This window comes from Glycine soja, chromosome 14, assembly GCF_004193775.1.
Source record: "Glycine soja cultivar W05 chromosome 14, ASM419377v2, whole genome shotgun sequence".
Lineage (NCBI taxonomy): Eukaryota > Viridiplantae > Streptophyta > Magnoliopsida > Fabales > Fabaceae > Glycine > Glycine soja.
The window spans coordinates 4,098,225-4,118,608 of NC_041015.1; the positions used below are offsets into that span (position 1 = coordinate 4,098,225).

The window sequence follows — 20,384 nt, forward strand, 5'->3', positions numbered from 1 at the left end:
ATATCCGAAAACTTGGCAACTATTTGTAATTAAATATTATATCATTTTTTATCCATAAATATTAATTATTAATTTTTATTAGCGGATGATTTGAATTCATGACTTATCTCTCTTCCTTCATCATTCTTTACTGTTAAGTCATCTTTATATTTTCTATAACTCTTTTGACAAAGAAAAATTTTAAATTTTTTTTATATTTTTAAATATCTTATGTATTTTCATGATTCATGTTGCTTATTAATTTGTGCATATTATTTAAATTAAAAAGTAATTAATAACTTAACATATGTTTTACTTATAACTGTATATAAGTAATTTAAAAAAATGGGTGGATTCCTGGTAAGTTTCTTGACCCCAACGTAAATGAGATTGGATTTTAATTACTTTTAAAATTGATGTTGAACTTTTTATAATTATATATATCTCATTACCTTCTTTTATATATAAAAGTTAATTTATTTTGATAATTTTTATTTTTATACTTTAAAAAGTTTACTATGGACTAGCTTATTGGCCTACGACCCATCAAGGACTAGATTAGACCAAGAAAAATCCTGCCCATCATAAAAATGACTTGATTCAATTTAATTTTTGTTATGATAATATTGATACTAAATATCTATCAATTTTACTAGTAATTTGACCAAGTCAGTTCAACTCAACCTAAAAATACATTAACATGTGATTGACACGAGTTCAAATGGATCGAACGGGTATAAATTCACAGTTCTAAATATTAATGGCTGGCCTAAAAAATATCAGATAATCTAATACTACTATACTTACAAAATCTATAATTAAATATTATTAATTTAAAAACTTAAAAAAGTATCATATAAAGATTAATCCGACCATGCCACCTAAATGATAATTTCTCCTAGTTGATACATACAAGAGAAAAGAGACATTGTTCGAATCTCACATTCCATATTACAAATGCATGTTTGACTAATTCCAGCACCAACTACCACCGAAAGAGCTAGAATAGTATGAGAAAGAGACAGAGAGACACGACGGCCTTATTAATTAGGCAGCCATGTGTAGTTGCAACCGCTGAAGGGGCAAGTTAGTTCCTGATCAGCTCTTGTCCTATGCCATTAATTCAATGCTACTCAACGAGAAAGGAGGTGCCACGATTTATGTATATTGCTCAATAAATGAGACCTTGCTCTCTCTTTTCACAAAAGAAACCACTCACAGTAACTGTGTATCATTAATCATGCATAACTCTAGTACTAGTACGTATGCAGGAATTATGCATAACAATCTCTAACTATATATATTCTCCAGAGTGACCACAGTTAATAAATTAATTCATGAATATATTACGTGTACGTGTACAAACAATTACATGAAGCCTTTACATGATTTCATCAATGTTACTTTCATTTACAGTGGACTTTCTGATTAGTTATTTTGCCGTTGGTGGTAAAATAGATATATAGAAAAGAATGAGGAATGATTTGAATTTTCAATGATTTACAGTGGACTTTTTCTATCGATAATACTGATAGAGAGAAGTCATTGATAATTTGCAGGGTAAAATTAGGATTTTATTTAAGAGTTTAATTTTCATATATAGTATTATATATAACTTTAAAAGCCATCTATTTTTTTTTTTGCATTGCTAATCAATTAAAAATAATCTTAAATATAATTTTTAAAGTAATTATTATAAAAATTAGTTAATAAATTTATCATACATAATAATTATCAATTAAATTATCATATACAAAAAATCTTTATGATATCAATATATCCTAATTAAATTTTATCTTAAATATTCACACACAAAAAAAAATGCTATCCTAAATAATGTTTGTAAGTAATGATTCCGATTAATTAAGCTGAAAACATTGTTCTCCAAAGTGGGATCAGGGATCCAAATCAAGCATCCTCAATTTGTAAACCAGTACGTATCGTATGAATAATTGTCGGGTAGATGCACTAGTTTACTAGCTAACATATAGTTCAAATCTCACATTATATTTTTACTTGAATGGCCAAACAGTACGGACCCTACCTTACTACTAGAAGGTGCTATCTATGTTTACCGTTGTCATAATTCTAAACCATAGCTTTGTTTTAGCCTTTTAGAAGACAAAAATAGGGACACTTCGGGGATTGCTGTTGTCCTTTTGAGCCATTAGAATACTTTGCTTTTTTTTTTTTTTCCTCTCTTTCAATTTATATGATTGAGGGGCCATGTAAATATAATGAATCTTATTTTTAATCTTTCAGCATTGGCAAATATAATAATTTTTGTTTATAATCCATATTATTACAAAATATAATATACTTTTACTTGACATTAAATTTTATCTCTCTATTCTTCTAAATTTTTATTAGCAGTGAGTTATAGACGTAGGATTTATGACGAAATTTTTGTTAACTCATAATAAAGCAAACTTATTTATGATTGCATGTGAAGCATTTACTTACTATTGCAGGAACCAAAGTTAAAAGAACAGGTGGAAGAATATACACCTTTACATATGTAAAGGTATTTTTATCTATTAACTATTATTTAATAATTTCTGCAATGGAAGGTTTGTTTTATATTGTTCATAAATATTAAGTATATTATTTTACACATTTTTAAATTTAGTGGACTAATTTTTATAGGACTCAAATATTAAAGGAGTAATGTGCTTTTCCTTTTGGGGGATTATGCAGAATTTTCAAATATATATATTGGTAAATATTTTTTTTATAATTTAAAATTTGTAAAAAATATATTACTTATATTAATTCTATTTTTACAAAATAAATTATTTGTTACGTTTGTTTTGATACATGTAAGTTGGTTTCTAATAATACAATGGGTCTATATATATCTATTCCCTCCTCTCTAAAAATACACGCAAGCAAAAAAATAATTTGGTTTCTTTTTCTTTTTTTTTATAAAAACTTATTTTTAAGAGCAACAACATTATGTTTAGAATGTTTGGGAATCCTTTCAGTACATGATGTCGTATTTTGGGGAGGAGCACAATCGGATTTTCTACTAGTACATTAAGAATGTTTTGTCTCTAAGAATAACGTTTGCCTGTTTAATACAGGCTAACAAAACTTGAAATATTTTTCTGCATGTTTATTATATTATATAGTACATGGTTGATTTATGTTCTAAAATTATTTTGTCATGTTATTTAGTTTAAGACTTTATATTTTTTTCTCATTTATTTTAATTTTCTAATCCCGTATATATATATATATATATATATATGTATATATATATATATATGTATATATGTTTTGATGAAAAAGATTCTATGGTTAGTTGGTAAAGGGTGGGTTCTGTATTGGCCCATATCTCTTTCAAATAGCTTTCTGTAAAATGTTTAATATATCTTTACGCGATCCCGAATTGCTTTGCATTTCTATCAGACTACTTATAGATAACCTGTACATATACACGGGCAGCATACTATTGGAAATCAAAAGAGTTAATCGCGGGAAAAAATTTGGAAAATTAGAGTTAGAGCACGTTAAACAATTCTCTTCTTTTTCGATAACACGTTAAAAAAATTCTGACGACATTCAATCACAAATTTTTAAAATATTCAGACTTAATTCAAAATTGCCAAACAGTATAAGCACCTCAAAATTAATTTAACATTTGAAAAAAAAAAAAGAGATAAATAAGTCATCACTCATATGCACGAAAATGTCAACAATTCCATGTAGCTGCACATGGACTTCTAGATAACATTTATATGTATAGGAATCTATCACTATCCATATAATTCAGACATCATATAACGACCAGAGTCTTTGCAAGAAAATATTATTTTTTAGGGGAAACATAAATTGAATTGAATTATTAGAGAAATCACGAAACACATTGAATAGCCAGGCCAAGGATAGGTAAACTTATACCCTCGCCAATGCTATTAATTTCATGATCACGAAGTAATATATTTTTTAATATTTTTTTAAATATACTTTTTCTTGTTATTTAATTTATTAAAAATTACAAAATTAAAAGAGATAATCATTTAAATATGATATAAAATTTGTCTAATTTTATCATTTTTAACTAATAAAAGAATATGTTCAATGTGTCACTCTTTCTAACATTTTTCTAAATTCGTTCACCTCGGAGCGTGTCCCTTCGGATCAATTTGCTATGCTGAACTCTTTCCACTATTGTACTTATAAAATGTACAATGAGTTTGGGTTTAATAGAAGAATGAATGAAAAATATAAACCTAACATCATTGTTGCTGTTGGGTTTGATCATATTCATGAAAATTTGTGAGAAATTATTCTTATATTTTTTAAAAAAAATTGTCTTTTTATATGTTTTTAAATAAATTATATATTAAGTTATTAATCACGTTTTGATTCAAACAATATATAAAAATTAATAAATAAATAAAATTTAAGAATCAAGTTATATTTTATTTAAATATTTAATTTTAAATTTATTACTTAATAATAATAATAATTATTATAATCATTCACCTATAAAAATAATTAATTTATATTTTAAATAATTAAAAAAATCCTAACTCTAACACACGTATGCACAGGGGGGCAGGTTAGAGGGTAGAGTTTACACTCAACTCCAACCTTGCCTTTTCAAGTTAGGAAAATTTCAAATCCCACTCTAATTAAAATGAATTTTTTGCCTCAATGTTAGGACAAGTCATACAGATACCACCAAATTCATATTTAATTATCATAATCAGACTTAGTTATAAGTGATTACACATTTCAGCAATGTTATAGGTTTTCATTAAAGAAATGAAAGAAATTAATGAATCCATTAAGATTAGTAGTTTAGAGTTTTTTTTATATATATATAATTGTTCCTATCTAATAGTCATCTCTATTTAATTCAAGTTAAGATGAATGAACCTATTTAAAAAAACTAAAACGCTCTTAACATTTTTTTCAAGACCTAAACCTTGTTTATTTTTTTAAAAAAACTACTGAAATGACTAATATGTGAATATATATATATATATATATATATATATATATATATATAAAAAGAGATATTAAATTACATTAATGTAACTTTGACAATTATTAAATTATTTTTATAACTTGATATAGAATGTTTTTTTTATTTAATCGTTGAATTATATCAACATATTATTAATATCATTTGTGTCAATTTTTGTCAAAATTAAACAACAAGAATGTAATTAAATTATCCATATTTAGTATATTTTAAAATATTTGATTTTAATCTATATGAATAGGTATCAAATGATTTTGAATTAATATGAAATTTGTATATATAATTTATGTGATAGAAACTTTTAATCAAACAATAAATTTTTAAAAAATATTATTTAGTTAAAAATTATAAAAATGTATAATAATTTTTAAAGTTACATGCAATTTGTTCTCTTTTCATAATAAATTATGTTTATGTTACTACATTTTTGGACGGCTAATAGCACTTTTTGCCAGCAATTGCTTCTTGTACCCCAAATGTTTTAAAATTCCCACATTACCCTTCTTTTATTACAGAATGGTCATTTTGAAAGTGAATAGGTAATCCATAAACCTTTTTCAAAATAGGGTGACAAATATATTGGTTAGCAAGACATGTTTGAGGTGAATTGTGAGGGTTCAAAGTGTAGCAAACCTATTAGGGTGAAAGTTCAGAAGGACACAACATTAGAAGCGTGAACAAAGAAGGGTCAGTGCTACTTGGTTCCTTCTTCATTGCAACGTCGATGATGCTAACTTTGACTTAGAGAGATTTCTTTCTTTGTCAATACATATTAGGTTGGACTTGTAGAAGAAGTTAAGTGTGGCGGTGGTGTTGGGTGGAGGTGGGTGGTTGTAGTGGTGGTGTTAGGGTGCGGAAGTAGTATACTATTGGGTGGTTGGTTGGAGGTGGGATGCAGGTTTGACAGTTAGGATTTGCTTGGGATAGGCAGGGATGCCTGATGAGGGTATTTTTGTCTGACTAGGTCTTTTTGTGGGTGCAGGAAGCAAAAAAGGGGATGCAGGAAGCAATTCCTCTTTTTGCATTTTCCTTGTTGGACCTCAAACCAAGAGTTCGGTTGTAATTGTACCTGTTTTGAACTTTGGGGCCTGCGAATTATTAAATGGGTCTTGTCTGGGGTGCACTATCCCTACTGCCATTTCCATCACGTGGATCAAACTTTTTTACTCAAAAGTAATGTACCCTTTGTATGACTACTGAGATATGTTAAAGGGAAATTAAAATTTAACTCTAAATTAAATCATATTATTTTCTTTTTGCATAACTAAAACATACGAATTATTATTCTAATCTAAACCAATTCATATTCCCACAGAATTGGAATTGGAATTGAAATTATAATTTAAAATTACAATTTAAAACTCCATGCGCCAAATGGAATCTAAGTGATCAATAATGTGTTGGCAATTTGTTGAAGAATGTTTTGTTCCACAGGTTTTAGGGGAGCGTTTGACATATTTAAGCACACGTGACAACCTTTCAGTGACAAAGTAAGGTAAGTATAGGAGAGGAACTAACTAGCTCAGTTCAACGAAAATAATGTCTGTTGTACGTTCTTGTCAGCAACCTACAGGTATTGCTAGCGAATCCTTAGATAGTGATAGTATAAAATGTTGCTGCATGCAAACGTAAAAAATTCCTTAAACTCACGATCGAGGAACTTTTAATTATGATGCTTCCACAGAAAGAATGGTAGGACTTAGACTCCTTAATCTCTACTTTGTCTTCGGTAGAATTCTTCTTATATATGTTCATGATGGCACCGGAAACACGCACTTAGATATAGATGTCTCAGGTATATTTCAATTTTGAGGTGATTTGTGTAAATTTTAATGTTTGTAAGATTAATAATTATAGAAACTAATAAAATATTGAAATATATGATTCTCACAAATAATAGATAAATGGTGCACACTCTTATTTCTGATATACTTTGATTCCTTGAAAGAAAAAAGAAATAAGATTTTTCTTCCTTAATTATTTTGTCTTTTTACGTACTTGAGATTAGAGAAAATATTTTTTTTAAAAATAAGACCTTATTTTACGTTAATGAATATTAATCTTTTTATAATTATTATTCCCATCAAATAATAATTATTTTTAAAATTTTTTCCTATTTAACCCAACTATAATTTAATCCTTAATTATTAATTATTTATTTATTAGTCAAAGTAGAGCCGGCTTTGTATCCTTAAAATTAACTTTATATAAAAGTAGTTTAATTGATATGAATGTGGATGATGGTTTCTTGGATTCTGCCTTGCCTTTTTCGGAATCGCCAGAGTTAGGTAGTAGTACTCCTTTAAAGTAAGAATCTAGGCCTTTGAATTGGTGCTAATTCTAAGAGTTTAGCAAATTGGAAGCCTGATATTCATTCTTAATTTGAGGTAGAAGTTGGGGTCTTGGAAAAGTAAACATCTCTTTTTTGAGGTAGCTATATTAAGTTTTATGAATTCTGTGTTGAGTTGCCTGTAACTTCTACTACCATGCCAAGGAAGGTTTTAAATATTTTGACTCGATTTTGGGTGGTAGTGACTATTGAAGATAAAAGAAAGTTTGCTTAAGTTAGTTGGAAAGTGATTTTTAAGTCCAAGGAATGGTTAAATTTACCCCACTTAGCAAAATGGAGGTGGTGGTTGCTGTCTGAATCAGATGGTTTTTTAGATAAATATTCTTTGTTCCAGGTATGGGTCATTTTAATGCTAGTTTGACAAATTTTGTCAGAAGTTTTAATTGTGAATATTCCTCCTTTTGATGCTGGGATATACGTATATTTCCAAGCTGAACAGTCATGACATTTCTTTTGGTTGGTTTTCCTCTTGTTTGGAAAAGGACTGGTTGTGGTACCTATAAATGTTAGATTCTAAGACGATATTTGGTTGGGAAATGATAGCTTCGAAGATCTATTCCCTAGATTGTATCGTATTTCCACTTTTAGGTGCAAGGTAATCAAGTTCAAGGATTTTGGGAGGTGTGGTTTGTTGAATGTTGGGCTTGGTTGTTTAGTTGGAGGAGGTTTCTATATTCTTTTAGGAGGAAATCTTGATGTTTGAATTGCTTGACATATTGAGGTATGTGGTCCTACCTAGGGATAAGTATGACATGTGGGTGTGGTCTTTGGAAATCTGTGGGAATTTTTCATTTAAATATGCACATATGTGGATGCGAAATAGCTTTTCATACTTATTCAGCTTTTTTTTCTAATTCTGAGTTGACCTTATTTAGAAAGTTTTGGAAATGCTATGCCCCTTCTAGAGTCTTAGCTTTCTCTTGGCAAATTATTTGGAATCAAATTCTAACCAGAAGTAATTTACTCAGAAGGAATGTTATGGTTGTCTAGCAGGACCGATCGTTTTATGTTTTTTTGCCTTTCATAGTGAAGTACTACACATCAATCTCATCAAGCTAACATGTACTTTGTTTCATGAAGTTTTGTCTGCTGTATTCTCATGGTCGAGTGTTAATTAATTAAGGTTACTCTTTCTTCAAATATTTATGAATACTATATATTTCCCATACGCTATCATTTTTAGGCATGATTCCATTCTTAGGCTTTTGGATCTAATAGTGGCTAAATCTTGGTCTTGGTTTTCTTGTACATCACTATATTGGGTGAGACACTTTTTTCCCCCTGATTGGGGTGTAAATTCTTTAGATTGCTTTTAGGAAGGAGTGCAAAACAAAGCTTGACAAATACTACATGCATTTATTTGAACTCTTTGGTTGCCTTCAACATTTTTACGCTTTTGAATCTAATTAATAAAGGTCAGATCATATGGTCATGATTTTTTGGTAAATTGGGTAGCATTTTTTCTCTCGTTAGTGTGCAAATATCCCTAATATGTTAGGTTCACAATGGTTTTCCCTTTTCTGGATAAGTTCTTTTATATATATATTAAGATTGTAATACCCCCTTCTACTCTCGTAATATAATTAATTTGCCTATAAAAAAACAGAAACTTATATTATCAAATGTTATATTGCGTACATTCTCATAAAATTTGTTATAATTTAATGCTCAAAAGGTAAATTTTTCAACATTTTATAAACAAATCAACTCAAATCACATTTATTAAACAATAGTACTAAAATCATAAAACTTAGTAGTACTTTCTTTGTAATGTTCTATCTAATTAAACTTTTCTTAATTACTTCCCACTAATTATATTATCTATGCAACCATTTCAGATGTTATTATATAAAATACTAAGATTTTAATATGGAAAGATTTATTTTTAATTCCTTTAAATTTTTTTAAATTAATTTAATGAATGAAAATACATATAATATTTTTCATGAATACAATTATGTCATATAAATTTCATCATAAAAGCATCTTCAATTCGAAAAACATAAAAACATTATATCTTAAGGTAGTACATCATCAAAATATTATAAACAAATTTGAAGGATCTAAAAAAATATAACATAAATTCATATATATATATATATATATATATATCTTAAACTGATCTCTATTAAGATAAAACATAAATAAAAGATCAAAGGTTGAATTTGATCCTTAAATTTATATCAAGTGACATGTTTTTCAAAATTTATTTCCATATATAATTACAGTTCAATAGAAAATGTAAAGATAAATTCATTTAAAAAAATGACAACCCGACATTAAATCTTGCTATATGTATATTTTGATGTTGCCCTATGCAAGACTATGTGATCTTTTAAATGGAAAATAATGGATCATCATCATCTAAAGGTTGCTAAAAGCTTTGGAATCAAATAATTTGAGACAATGCGGTTTGTCTTCTCCGTAGGATGAAAGGCATCCCAAAACACGTACTTTTCGGCGTCTGTGCATGTAAGTGGATTCTTGTCACTGCACAAGTAGCTCATTTCAAATGTTCCTGTCGAACAACACGCCTTCTCTACAACCTCAAATCCTGAAATTAATAATATCCATATCAAGGTCAATATTTTATGTAGGTTTTTGTGGTAATAAATCAAGAAATCTATATAAACTGAAAGAGGAATAATATTTTAGCGCATATCTTATTTTCTCTTGAAAAAAAAAATATATGCATGCATAACTTTGTTAATAAATCTTGTGTGAATTCTGGATACAAAACTAACTATGTACGGGATTCGCCATTCTTGTTGGTTGATGTTTTTTTTATCAGCCAATAAAGAGTTTATATATATATATATATATATATATATAAAGTGATACCAGTAGTATCTTACAAAAAACGTATAATGAATCCATAAAGAATGAGAATCCCCTAGCAGCAGCTAGCCATCTAAGGTGGTTATCACCTATTCTGGGGTTGGTTGACGTACCACACTGAACCGTGTGTGTCTTGGAGCTTTTCTGCCTTCATAAATTAGTATTTATGATAAGAAGTAAAAGCAAACCTAAAAGTTGTGTACTATACACGAGTTTTACTGGCCAATCTTATGAATTGCCACCAGCAACTTTAAAGCACAAAATATGTACTGGACGAGCTTCGGTGGCCATACAAATTTAGAACTAAATGTTATGTTTTTTTTTCTGTTTAACAAAAGTTTAGGTAATTAAATGAATCGTAGCTTAGAGCTCATGTCTCGCAAGATTTAAAGAATGATTTTAGAAATACTTATGTATTATTTACTAATAAAATTTCTACATCAACAATAAAATTTGATGCTTATGAGTTATGGATCATGGATCCATCTTATCTTTATCAATTGAACCAAACCTTCACTGGACATTAAATGTTATGTTTCAGCTGCCCTCCTTATGCATAGAATTTCTTGTATTTCATAATTAAATGCATACTACGAACCAAAAAAACAACAACCCTATTTCTATTGACTATCCTTCAAGATGCCTGTGTGCTTTGTAATTTTTTTTATTACCAATTTATAAGTTTCTTTGACCATAATAGAAGTGTTTAATAGATGAACTTATCTCGTTAATTTATAATTTTTTTTAGATGAAATAGCTTATTAACTTATAGTTTACTAATATTGTTTTTTGACTTTTACTCTCAATATATGCTTTAATAAATTAACATTTTTACCTCCTTTAATATTACACTTCATTTTGATTTTTTGATAAAATTTTTGATCTTTCAAAAAAATTATATCAATTTATTTGTTAGTGTGATATATCTAATTAATAGTATATATATATATATATATATATATATATATATATATATATATATATATATATATATATATATCTCACAATTGTACCAGCATAAAGTTCAATTTCCCAAATTAATAAGGATTATATTAGTATCAATATAAGTAATAGTACTGTTTTAAATAGTTTAAATCAATTAATTAAATGTATTAAATATCACCTTTAAAACGATCTATTGTTACATATGAGGTCCTTTAAATAAGATAAAGATAAGTGTTAGTTTGCTTGAAGAGAAGATATGTAGTATTAGTTAGTATCTTAAAATTAGTAATCAAATAAATAATAATAATAATAATAAATTATTAAAATATATGTATTATATTAAAACTACAAAAAAAAAAGTTTTTATTTTTGTTTGAAGAGAGTCAAAACAAAGTTTCAAGGGAAACAAACCAGGCTTGTTTTTCTCTTCTGGGTGCAACAGCCCCATACAGTGTCTATCAGTTTTTTGTAGTTAGCCTACTCCTTTTCTTTTGTCTGGATAATAGTGGAGAAGAGTTTGATGATCGGTTTGTTGGGTCTGTATATGGGGATATCTTTTGGTATGTAGAGTTCATACTATACAACTTGTACAGAGGTTGATGTACATTTCTATCTATTATTATAAGTATATTTGCCTTAAAAAAAGAAACGGAGTTTGAAGAAGGGAACATCTGCAGCAAGCATACCGTTTTGGTTTCAATCAGGAGAAGGGTACCCCCTTGTTTGGTACATGCATTAATTATGCAATTAACTGCAGTACTTAATAATATTATTCGCACAGGTTAGATACGGAAGTTAAAGCACATCGCATGTATGATGCGCAAATTTCATTAATTTAAAATCTACTACACAATAAAAAAAATAATTAAAAAGAAAACACAGTTTGCAATCGTGATTAATTGGGCTGCAATATTAAGATTTTTTTAACTGTCCATGATTGTAATTTGGATCACATAAATCGTATTTATCTACAATTTATCACGATATCAACAAATATATGATGAAACTTAATATAAGCGCAACCAATATTTAAAACCTTGAACATAATGGTTGCATATATAATAGAAGTTAAAAGAACAACAAAAGTGAGAGCAAATAAATTAGATAGCCTACGTACCATATGTGGAAGGTTTTGTAATGATATCACTGAAGATGGAATATGCATTTGCCGACAAAGCTTTCAATTGTGGAAGGTCCCTATTAAGCTTCGTTATCACATTCTCCAACTTCTTATTGAAGCTCATAGCCACGTTATTGTATTCCTCGTTGCAACCATGGTCGCCAAAGATGTTCGTGGCCCTCTCTAATGGGAGACATCCTACGGGAATAAGACCAGTTATGGATAATTTCCTAACTCCAAGTGCGTACAATTCCCTAACGAAATTCTCCGCAATACGCAATAGAAAGTCCTCATATTGTGACACGGTGAAGTGAAGTCTTCGGGTTGGGAACACGTAATAGTTTTCGAGGAAATCGTTGGTTCCCAAGCTCATCAAGTACAACGCTTCGCTTATGATCTCGTTGGCTTTTTCTACACCAACATGGGCTCTCAATTTGGCTTGATACTCCTTGTAATACTCTAATTCCTTCCATAGTGGTATCACATTCTGTGTAAGATGAAACAACTTGTGTCAATTAATTATACTTTACATAAAATTAAATACAAATTGGATTGTCCAAAGAGATGTTGTCTCTCCGGCAAAAAGAGAAAAAAATAATATTAAAGTAGATATATATTCATTATGAGATTCCTCCTAACAACTCCTAATTTATAAAATACAACTCTGTTTAAAACAGTCAAATACTGAATGTAACTATCTGGATAGAGAGGAATTTAAACTGTGAAAAACAAGATATACAGTAAAGTTTGCTAAGATATTGTAAAACAACAATTAACATGTTTTGAAATTTTTCTTAATTTTTTTTTGTTACCATGATATTAATTAGTATGAAATATCCACAAAGTTTATTGATGATAAATTTTTACTACAAAACTTATCTGATGACACTTAGTGTGATTTATTATTCTAATTATTTTTTTTCATCCAAAATTCAAACTTAAGGATACCAAACTCCACTCAACAACCAACAACTTGTTGGTTATTTTGGGGGGAAAATCAGTTAATTTTTATAATTTCTGGTAACATTTGAAAAAAAAAACAAAAATAATAATAATTTCCTTAAAAAAAATCCCCCAGACGCCCTGAAACAACGTTATAAGATCGATTGCTCTATTTGGCGATGAAAGAAAAACAGTTAAGAGTGAAAAGTGAAACAAATTAACAGGTACACTTACTAGTACAGCAGAAGTAGCATTATCATATCCAGTTCCAGCAGAGGCAAAGCAAACCCCAGTAGCGAAATCCTTAATTGTAAAAGCAGGATCCAAGTATGCAGGAATCGCGCGTTTAATGCCAAAAGCCTCAGCAATGAAATCTGGAGGGACACGACCGTTGCAGAACCGTCCCGTGGGACGACCACCTTCGAAGTCACGACCATAGGGCTTGAAGTTGCTCTTCAAAACCGTGGCTATGACGTTATTGTTCCCAGAATCCACAGAGGAGTCTCCGAAAACAATCACCGCTGGGACATTTTTCTTTGCCTCCGCCACCAGAAGAATTTGGGTCAACAATAATAGCCATGCGGGACTCATGTTAGTAGTAGCTTTTGGGTCATAAGTGAGAAGCTTGGATACACAACAGAGAAGTTTTATAGTCGTAGCTATAGTAGTAGTTCGAATTTAGATGTATGTGATTAATTGGCTGAAAGTTTGGTTGGGGATTTTAATGAACGCTTTGCATGGGTTTCCACTTTCCACAAACCACACGTTTCTGGATTTATGCGCATTTTCTCCGACCTAATGTCCCCGCATTGCTGACTAAACAATACTTATGTTTATGATGAGTTATAACAACATTTTGTAACACATTTTTTTAATCGACCTAACCAATGTTATTAGGTTATTGGTTAAAAAACTAAAAAAATATTGTATAAATTGTAGAAAAATGTAATTAAAAATGATCATGGCAAAATAATTTTCTGTCTCTTAATAAATATAATTTTACTTTAAAATTTTTTAACCAATGTTCTTAGAATACTAATTAATATTTTTTTTAAAAAAATAAAAATATTTTAATAATTAAAATTTATTAAATATTATAAAATTATGACACTCTTTATTATATTATCAACTATTTCAAAAGCTTTTACGTAGTAAGGACATATCAATCATTTTATATTTTTATAATATTTTCATTAAATAAATAGTACTCCCTCCGCTTTTTATTATAAGGTCGATCAAATAAAAAGTATATATCTCTTAATTCTTATTATAAGATTCAATACAAAATGTCGCATATATTAATTTTTTTTTACAAAAATATCATTAATTAAAGTCATTTTTCTTATTTCAATAATAATTAGTTGGTAAAGTACATTGATTTTAATTTTTGGATGACAGATGATCTTATTTTACCTCTTGATGTGCAGAGACTTTCGAAAATTGTATTATTTGCATAATCTATCTTTCCATGGAAGGAAAACCTAATCCATAAATATTTGTAAATTTTGTTGACAGAAATAATTTTTGAAAAAAAATAATATTAATTTAGGACAAATGTAATACTTTCAATTAAATTAACCATTTTTTTTAATTCTAATGAATTATTGAATTAAACTTATAATAAGGATAAAAAGAGTATATGATATTATGTTTTGATATATATTAAAAAAATATTTTATATTATTATTTAATGATATATTATCATTTTTTAAAGGATAATGATATGTTACATATTATTTAATAGATATGATAATTTATATATTATCAAATTCATTCCTAAATAATGTGAGAAAACACATGATTAAATTTTGCACTTATAGTATATAGAATGCAATAGAGAAGTTAGAGATGGCAAAAATTAGAAACATATATGCACCCGTTTATATTTGTGAGTAAAACCTACTACGAGTTAAAAATGGATACATTAATGAATACCTGCTTATTAGTGGGGCGAGGAAATATAGTAAGGTACGTTTTTTATTTTTTATTTTTTACGAAAGAGTACTCATATTATTTCACTATCTCAACAATACAAGAAGGAGGATATAAACAAACTGATGAGGGCTAGCATAATCTTAAAAATAGTAAGGTACTTGTACCTACGGATACCCACAATTTGAAATTACTTAAATGTTCTTATTATATACAAAAGTAAATTTCTCTAATTTATTTGTAGCATAAATATATATTTTAAAATTATTTTTATTTTAGTATAATTATTTGTTTCAAAATCTTTTTATTTTACCTTTTTAAAAAATTTATTATTAACAAATATTTGTGGATACCCATGGATACTTATAAAATTTGTGGATAGTTACATGTGTGTCCGTAGAAATAACAATCTATTTTTTGAACGAAAAATCAATTAACAAATGATTTTTTATATTATCTTATTTCTCTCTTCTTTATTTTTTTATTTCTCTCAAATCAAATACTAATTCCTAAAATTAATAAATTATCTTATCTCTCATCTATTTTTATTCATCTTATTTTTTTATTTTCTAATATTTTTATTCATCTTATGATCTTCCTCCTATCAAACATTCCCTTAGGGTGAGTTTTGTAGAGTTTCAAGTCAAAAAATAAGGTTCATGTATATTGAGAATTGAATTTTTATCATTAAGATTTAGGTAACTTAAATAGAGAGTGAAAGATTACATCTTACTATATGAACCTTACTTGAATAAATGTATTGGAAATTATTTTTGTTTCAACTCTTAAGAGAACTTTTTTATTATAGTTGGTGACAATCTTCAGTCTAATATAAATAGAGAAGATAATTAGTGGAGAATCACAATACGTGAAGAGAGATTATGAACCAAAGTCACTTTTTGAGAGAAAAATATTTTTGTGTGAGAGCATTATCATTTTTTGTAACCATTGAGTGAAGTACTCAAGTTTGTAGAGTGATATACTATTTGGGGTGAGTTACAATCTTATAATCATTTTTGTGATAGTGAAATATTTTTGAGATGATTTCTTGAACGTAGGCAAGAGGTGTCAAACCATGTTAAATTTTTGTATTTGTTATTATTTTTTCTATGATATAATTTTTGTTGTATTTTCACGATCCTTTGTAGAGATGAATAATTTTATTTATGAAAGTGTTGATTATTCAACAAGTTTGATTATGTGAAAGAGTACTAAAGAGTAGAAGAAAATTAAGAAAAATTATTTAAATTATACTAGAGAGAGGTGTAAAATCCTCACATAATTATAGAAATTTTCTCTCCATTTTTTCCTAGAGAGAGGTGTAAAATCCTCGTCTAGGTTTTATCGATCTTGACATGATCGCCATTTTAATTTATATTAGAAGTTCGCTTTCAGTTTCAGTTTTGATTGTAATTAATTTGCAGGTATTAGTTTACTCATACATGATACATGCCCCTGATGCTTGTAGGGAATTCCTTTCATAATTCAGACTTTCGAGACAGTTCACCGGCAAAATTAAATTTGGTCATGTCAATATAGTTGAATTTTATATGATAATAGCGTGAGTGTGTGATATGCGCCCAATCACTATCATGTTTATTATGTTCGTAGTAGTTAAATTATTTGTTTGGTTGTAATTAAAATAGATGCATGGATATATAAAAATTGGACTAAATATTAGAGGTCAGTATTGCCGATGTCACTAGTTCTAAATTAAATGCTTTGTTCGCTCATTTATAAGTTAGATATTGCAAGCACAAAATCACGGCAATGTCATCAGATAAGGAATCTAACGTATAAGTTATTTTAAATCTTTTAATATTTGTTTTTATTCCTATAAATAGAAAAAAATACTGATATCATCACACCATTTATGCCTGCAAAATAAGGAAAAAATAATAATAGCAATAGTCTATACGTTGCAATTTTTTTATTCTTACTTGGATAAATTTAAGGATTTTACCTAAAATTTTAAATGAAATTTCCTTTCTGTCGGATTTAAGATTTTTTATATTGGTATTTAGATTAATGATGTTTTCATTAGAGATAATTTTTGAATTAAATGAGAATGACAAGAACAAACTTCTTAAGATCGACTTAGTGAATGTATCTTAATTGAGAAAATATTAGACGTACTTGTGGAAAATGATGTAAGTTTAGTTCTCACCTAATAAATTTTGGGAAAGAAACAATAAATTTTAAATGTGATTAAATTTTGAATCTAAGATTAATCTCATAATTAACCTAATGGAACAACACTTGTCAAGATACCTTAAGATTCTATCCTAGAGTCAATAACTTTAATTACGGTAGTTATAAAAATAAAATACTTCATTAAGAAAGCAAGATGTACCAAGGAAAATTTGTCAAAATGAACACATACAGTGTGATATTGGGTAAGGTGTATATGAGGATGGCAGCGGAGAATATAAATATAGCTATATATGGGTTCATGCATCTTCTAAATGGTAAATGTTGTGCAAAGCCATGTTAGAGAGGCCATTACTTTATATCGAATTCCAACTGGCAACATTAAAGCAGAATAGGTGCAACAAAATCATGAGGTTGATGGAAGACCCCAGCCAGCTGGGTGTGGCCACCATTGCTCACAACTGGGTAGGTACTTTGGTGTCAAACTATCAGATAGATACCAACTGCCTCCTACAGCTAGTACGTGCCATGGATATGAAAAATTATTAAATATGTGCAATAGCTTCCACCTACTAAGTAGTAAGTATTAAGTATTAACCAAACCAACCCTCTGGTCTCTTCTAATTAAATTATTTACATCGTACAATATAAGTGGCATTGAAAAACTTTTGGATCAAAATGAAACATAAATTAATAAAATTTCCCCTTTTTTTGGGTGTAAACAAGGGCCAAAGGCCCAACAGAAGATACTAAACGTTGGGCAGACAGCCCCGTACAATCTCTAGACAGTTCAACTTTCTATCAAGCCACTATTCTTCTATTCTAGCCTAACTTAACCTTTAATTAATGTACTACAAGTAATTAATAATAACAAGTAGATAAATGAGATGGGGTCAGAGATTCAATTCGTCGTGATTTTCATGTTAGCTCACTTAGCTGCTATATGTTTATGGAATGGGCTTCAAATTTGACCAAATTTTGAGGAAAATTGATGCTGGAAAGGTGGAACCTAAGTTGGGTAGGTAGTACTTATATCTAAGTACTATAGAGGTCGGGAGCAAGGACAAAATCTCTGGCACCGTTTGTTATTCTATTAAAATAAAAATTAAATGAGGTGAATGTATTTTATACAGTATATAATTAATGAAAACCATTCTGTTGCATTTTAATTAATTTGGATCAATATAAAAGCTTCGTATCACAATAATAGTATATATATATTCACCAATGGCGATAAGCATTGTATAATATACACACGCTCGGAAGAAGAGAATGACGAGAGAGAAAAAAAAAAGATAGATGTAATGCTATTCTAATCACACACATGTACAATCCTTTGAGAATGTAAAGGAGTGTTTGATTTGTCTGTTTTTTGTTTTTATTTTCATTAAAAATAGAAAATGGTGATAAAAATATCTTGGTTGAATTTTTGAAAATAAAAACCTCAGTTGGGATAAAATGAAAATAAAATGATAATGAATATAATTTTGGATAAATTTAAAAATATAAAAAAATAAGAAATTAATATATCATAAATTTTCAATGTTTTTATTTCCTAAAAACAGAAAACAAAAAGTTAATCAAACATATTTTTAGAATTCAAATCTTTTAAAAATAAAAACAATTTTCAAATAATAAAAACAAAATATAAAAATAGAAAATAAAAAAACAAATCAATCACACCCTAAACAATTGATAATATTAACATGAGGACACAAGTTTTACGAAAATATTTACTCGCTCAACGCGTATCAATTTTCTAAACGAACTTCCGAAATAAAACATTATATTTTCATATAAATAAATTTTCCCAAACACGTACGTTGAACTTAAAAGTATACAAGTGGCTCAACATGCACAGTGACACATCTTTAGTTCGATGCAACTTCTTGTGCATATTGTTGCAATTTTTACAACGTTAACCATCATTACACGTACGTTTCAACCTAAAAATAGCCGATCTTCACTTCCCACGTTAGTAGCTAGAACCTTGTACTACGCACAACATAAGATAACATCTTTTCAGCTTCAAGTGGATCTACCCTAAGACCAGTTCCAACTCTAAAGTCTAAAACACAACCTTAAATATTGCTCCCATAATAGTAAACAACGTTGCCTTTAAATTGCCCCACGTTCTCTTTTCTACCTATAACAACTTTGTGCGTCCCTCTCAAAGACTAAACTAACTGAACCAATATCTTGTGCTAGCAATGGCCAAATATACCAAAGGCATGCTCGTTTTTGGTCTTGGAGTTCTCATTGTTAGCATGTGGTGCATGAAGGGCACCGAGGCCGGCGATGACGACGACGACGACGATGATGAACCGATCATTCATGCCGTGAGGCGCGAAGATCCTCGTGAAGGGTGCGGATCCAGCCACCCGGAAGGAGGAGTGGAAGAATGCACGGATGAAGATGACTCTCTTGGATTGTATGGTGATATTGATGACACTTTCAAGGCTGCAGTGAAGAAGGTTGCTTCTCATTTCCATCATGATGATGGTAATGACTCTCCTAATATTGCAAACAACAATGTCAATGTCTTGGGGCATTGATGTATTTGGTTTCGCATCTCAGATGTGATTTTTCACGTTTCGGATGTGATTTTCATAAGCTAGCAGTTATAGCTTCAGTGTCCTAAATGTGATTCCTTCGTTTCCCAACGAATTTCCAAACATGCTAGCTAGAATAAGAATTAATTTGTTTTCAAGTTGTTGGCAAGTCTTGAGTCCAGTTTTTGTTTTTGTTTTTGTTTCTTTTTTTGGGGGGGTCCTCTTTGTGGGATATGAGGAATTCATTTAGGCTTTTTAGCTTAATTTTATTCGGTCTTCTTTATGGTCTTGGTTGAGTAAATGTATGTAGGATCCAGAAAATAAAAATACTATTGCGATTTGAAAATGTTGTTTCCTTTTCGTTTGGCATGGATTTATAGCTAGCTAGGTGAACAGCTATATAGCAATCCACTTAAAATATTACTTCACCAGCTATTCAATTATAGGTCACTGCAATGCAGGTTAAAAGCTTTCTATCTATGCTGTTGTCAATTTCTGTAGCATTTACGTGCACGAATGCACATTCAATGATGAGAAATAATGGTGTATTAATTCATTGATCTGGATAGCCTGCATGCA

At 28.9% G+C, this 20,384-nt stretch overlaps 1 protein-coding gene across 1 annotated transcript; it reads right to left on the bottom strand.

The window, feature by feature from the left end:
• Window positions 1–9,459: 9,459 nt before the first annotated feature.
• On the bottom strand, window positions 9,460–13,971 carry LOC114383684 (GDSL esterase/lipase At2g42990-like). The gene is made up of 3 exons (XM_028343409.1): window positions 13,405–13,971; window positions 12,226–12,715; window positions 9,460–9,879 (listed from the first exon to the last, which is right to left on the bottom strand). Exons 1-3 carry the CDS (start codon window positions 13,759–13,761, stop codon window positions 9,686–9,688), a joined length of 1,041 nt encoding a protein of 346 aa, XP_028199210.1. The 5' UTR covers window positions 13,762–13,971; the 3' UTR covers window positions 9,460–9,685.
• Between the last annotated feature and the right edge of the window lie 6,413 nt (window positions 13,972–20,384).

What these genes read in the sequence shown, in the direction of transcription:
- LOC114383684 (XM_028343409.1), bottom strand. Translation starts at nt 13,761, where the DNA reads ATGAGTCCCGCATGGCTATTATTGTTGACCCAAATTCTTCTGGTGGCG. An exon ending in ATGCTACTTCTGCTGTACTA is followed by an intron (nt 12,716 to 13,404) that starts GTAAGTGTACCT and finishes CATCTTACACAG; the next exon opens with AATGTGATACCACTATGGAA. An exon ending in TACAAAACCTTCCACATATG is followed by an intron (nt 9,880 to 12,225) that starts GTACGTAGGCTA and finishes TATTAATTTCAG; the next exon opens with GATTTGAGGTTGTAGAGAAG.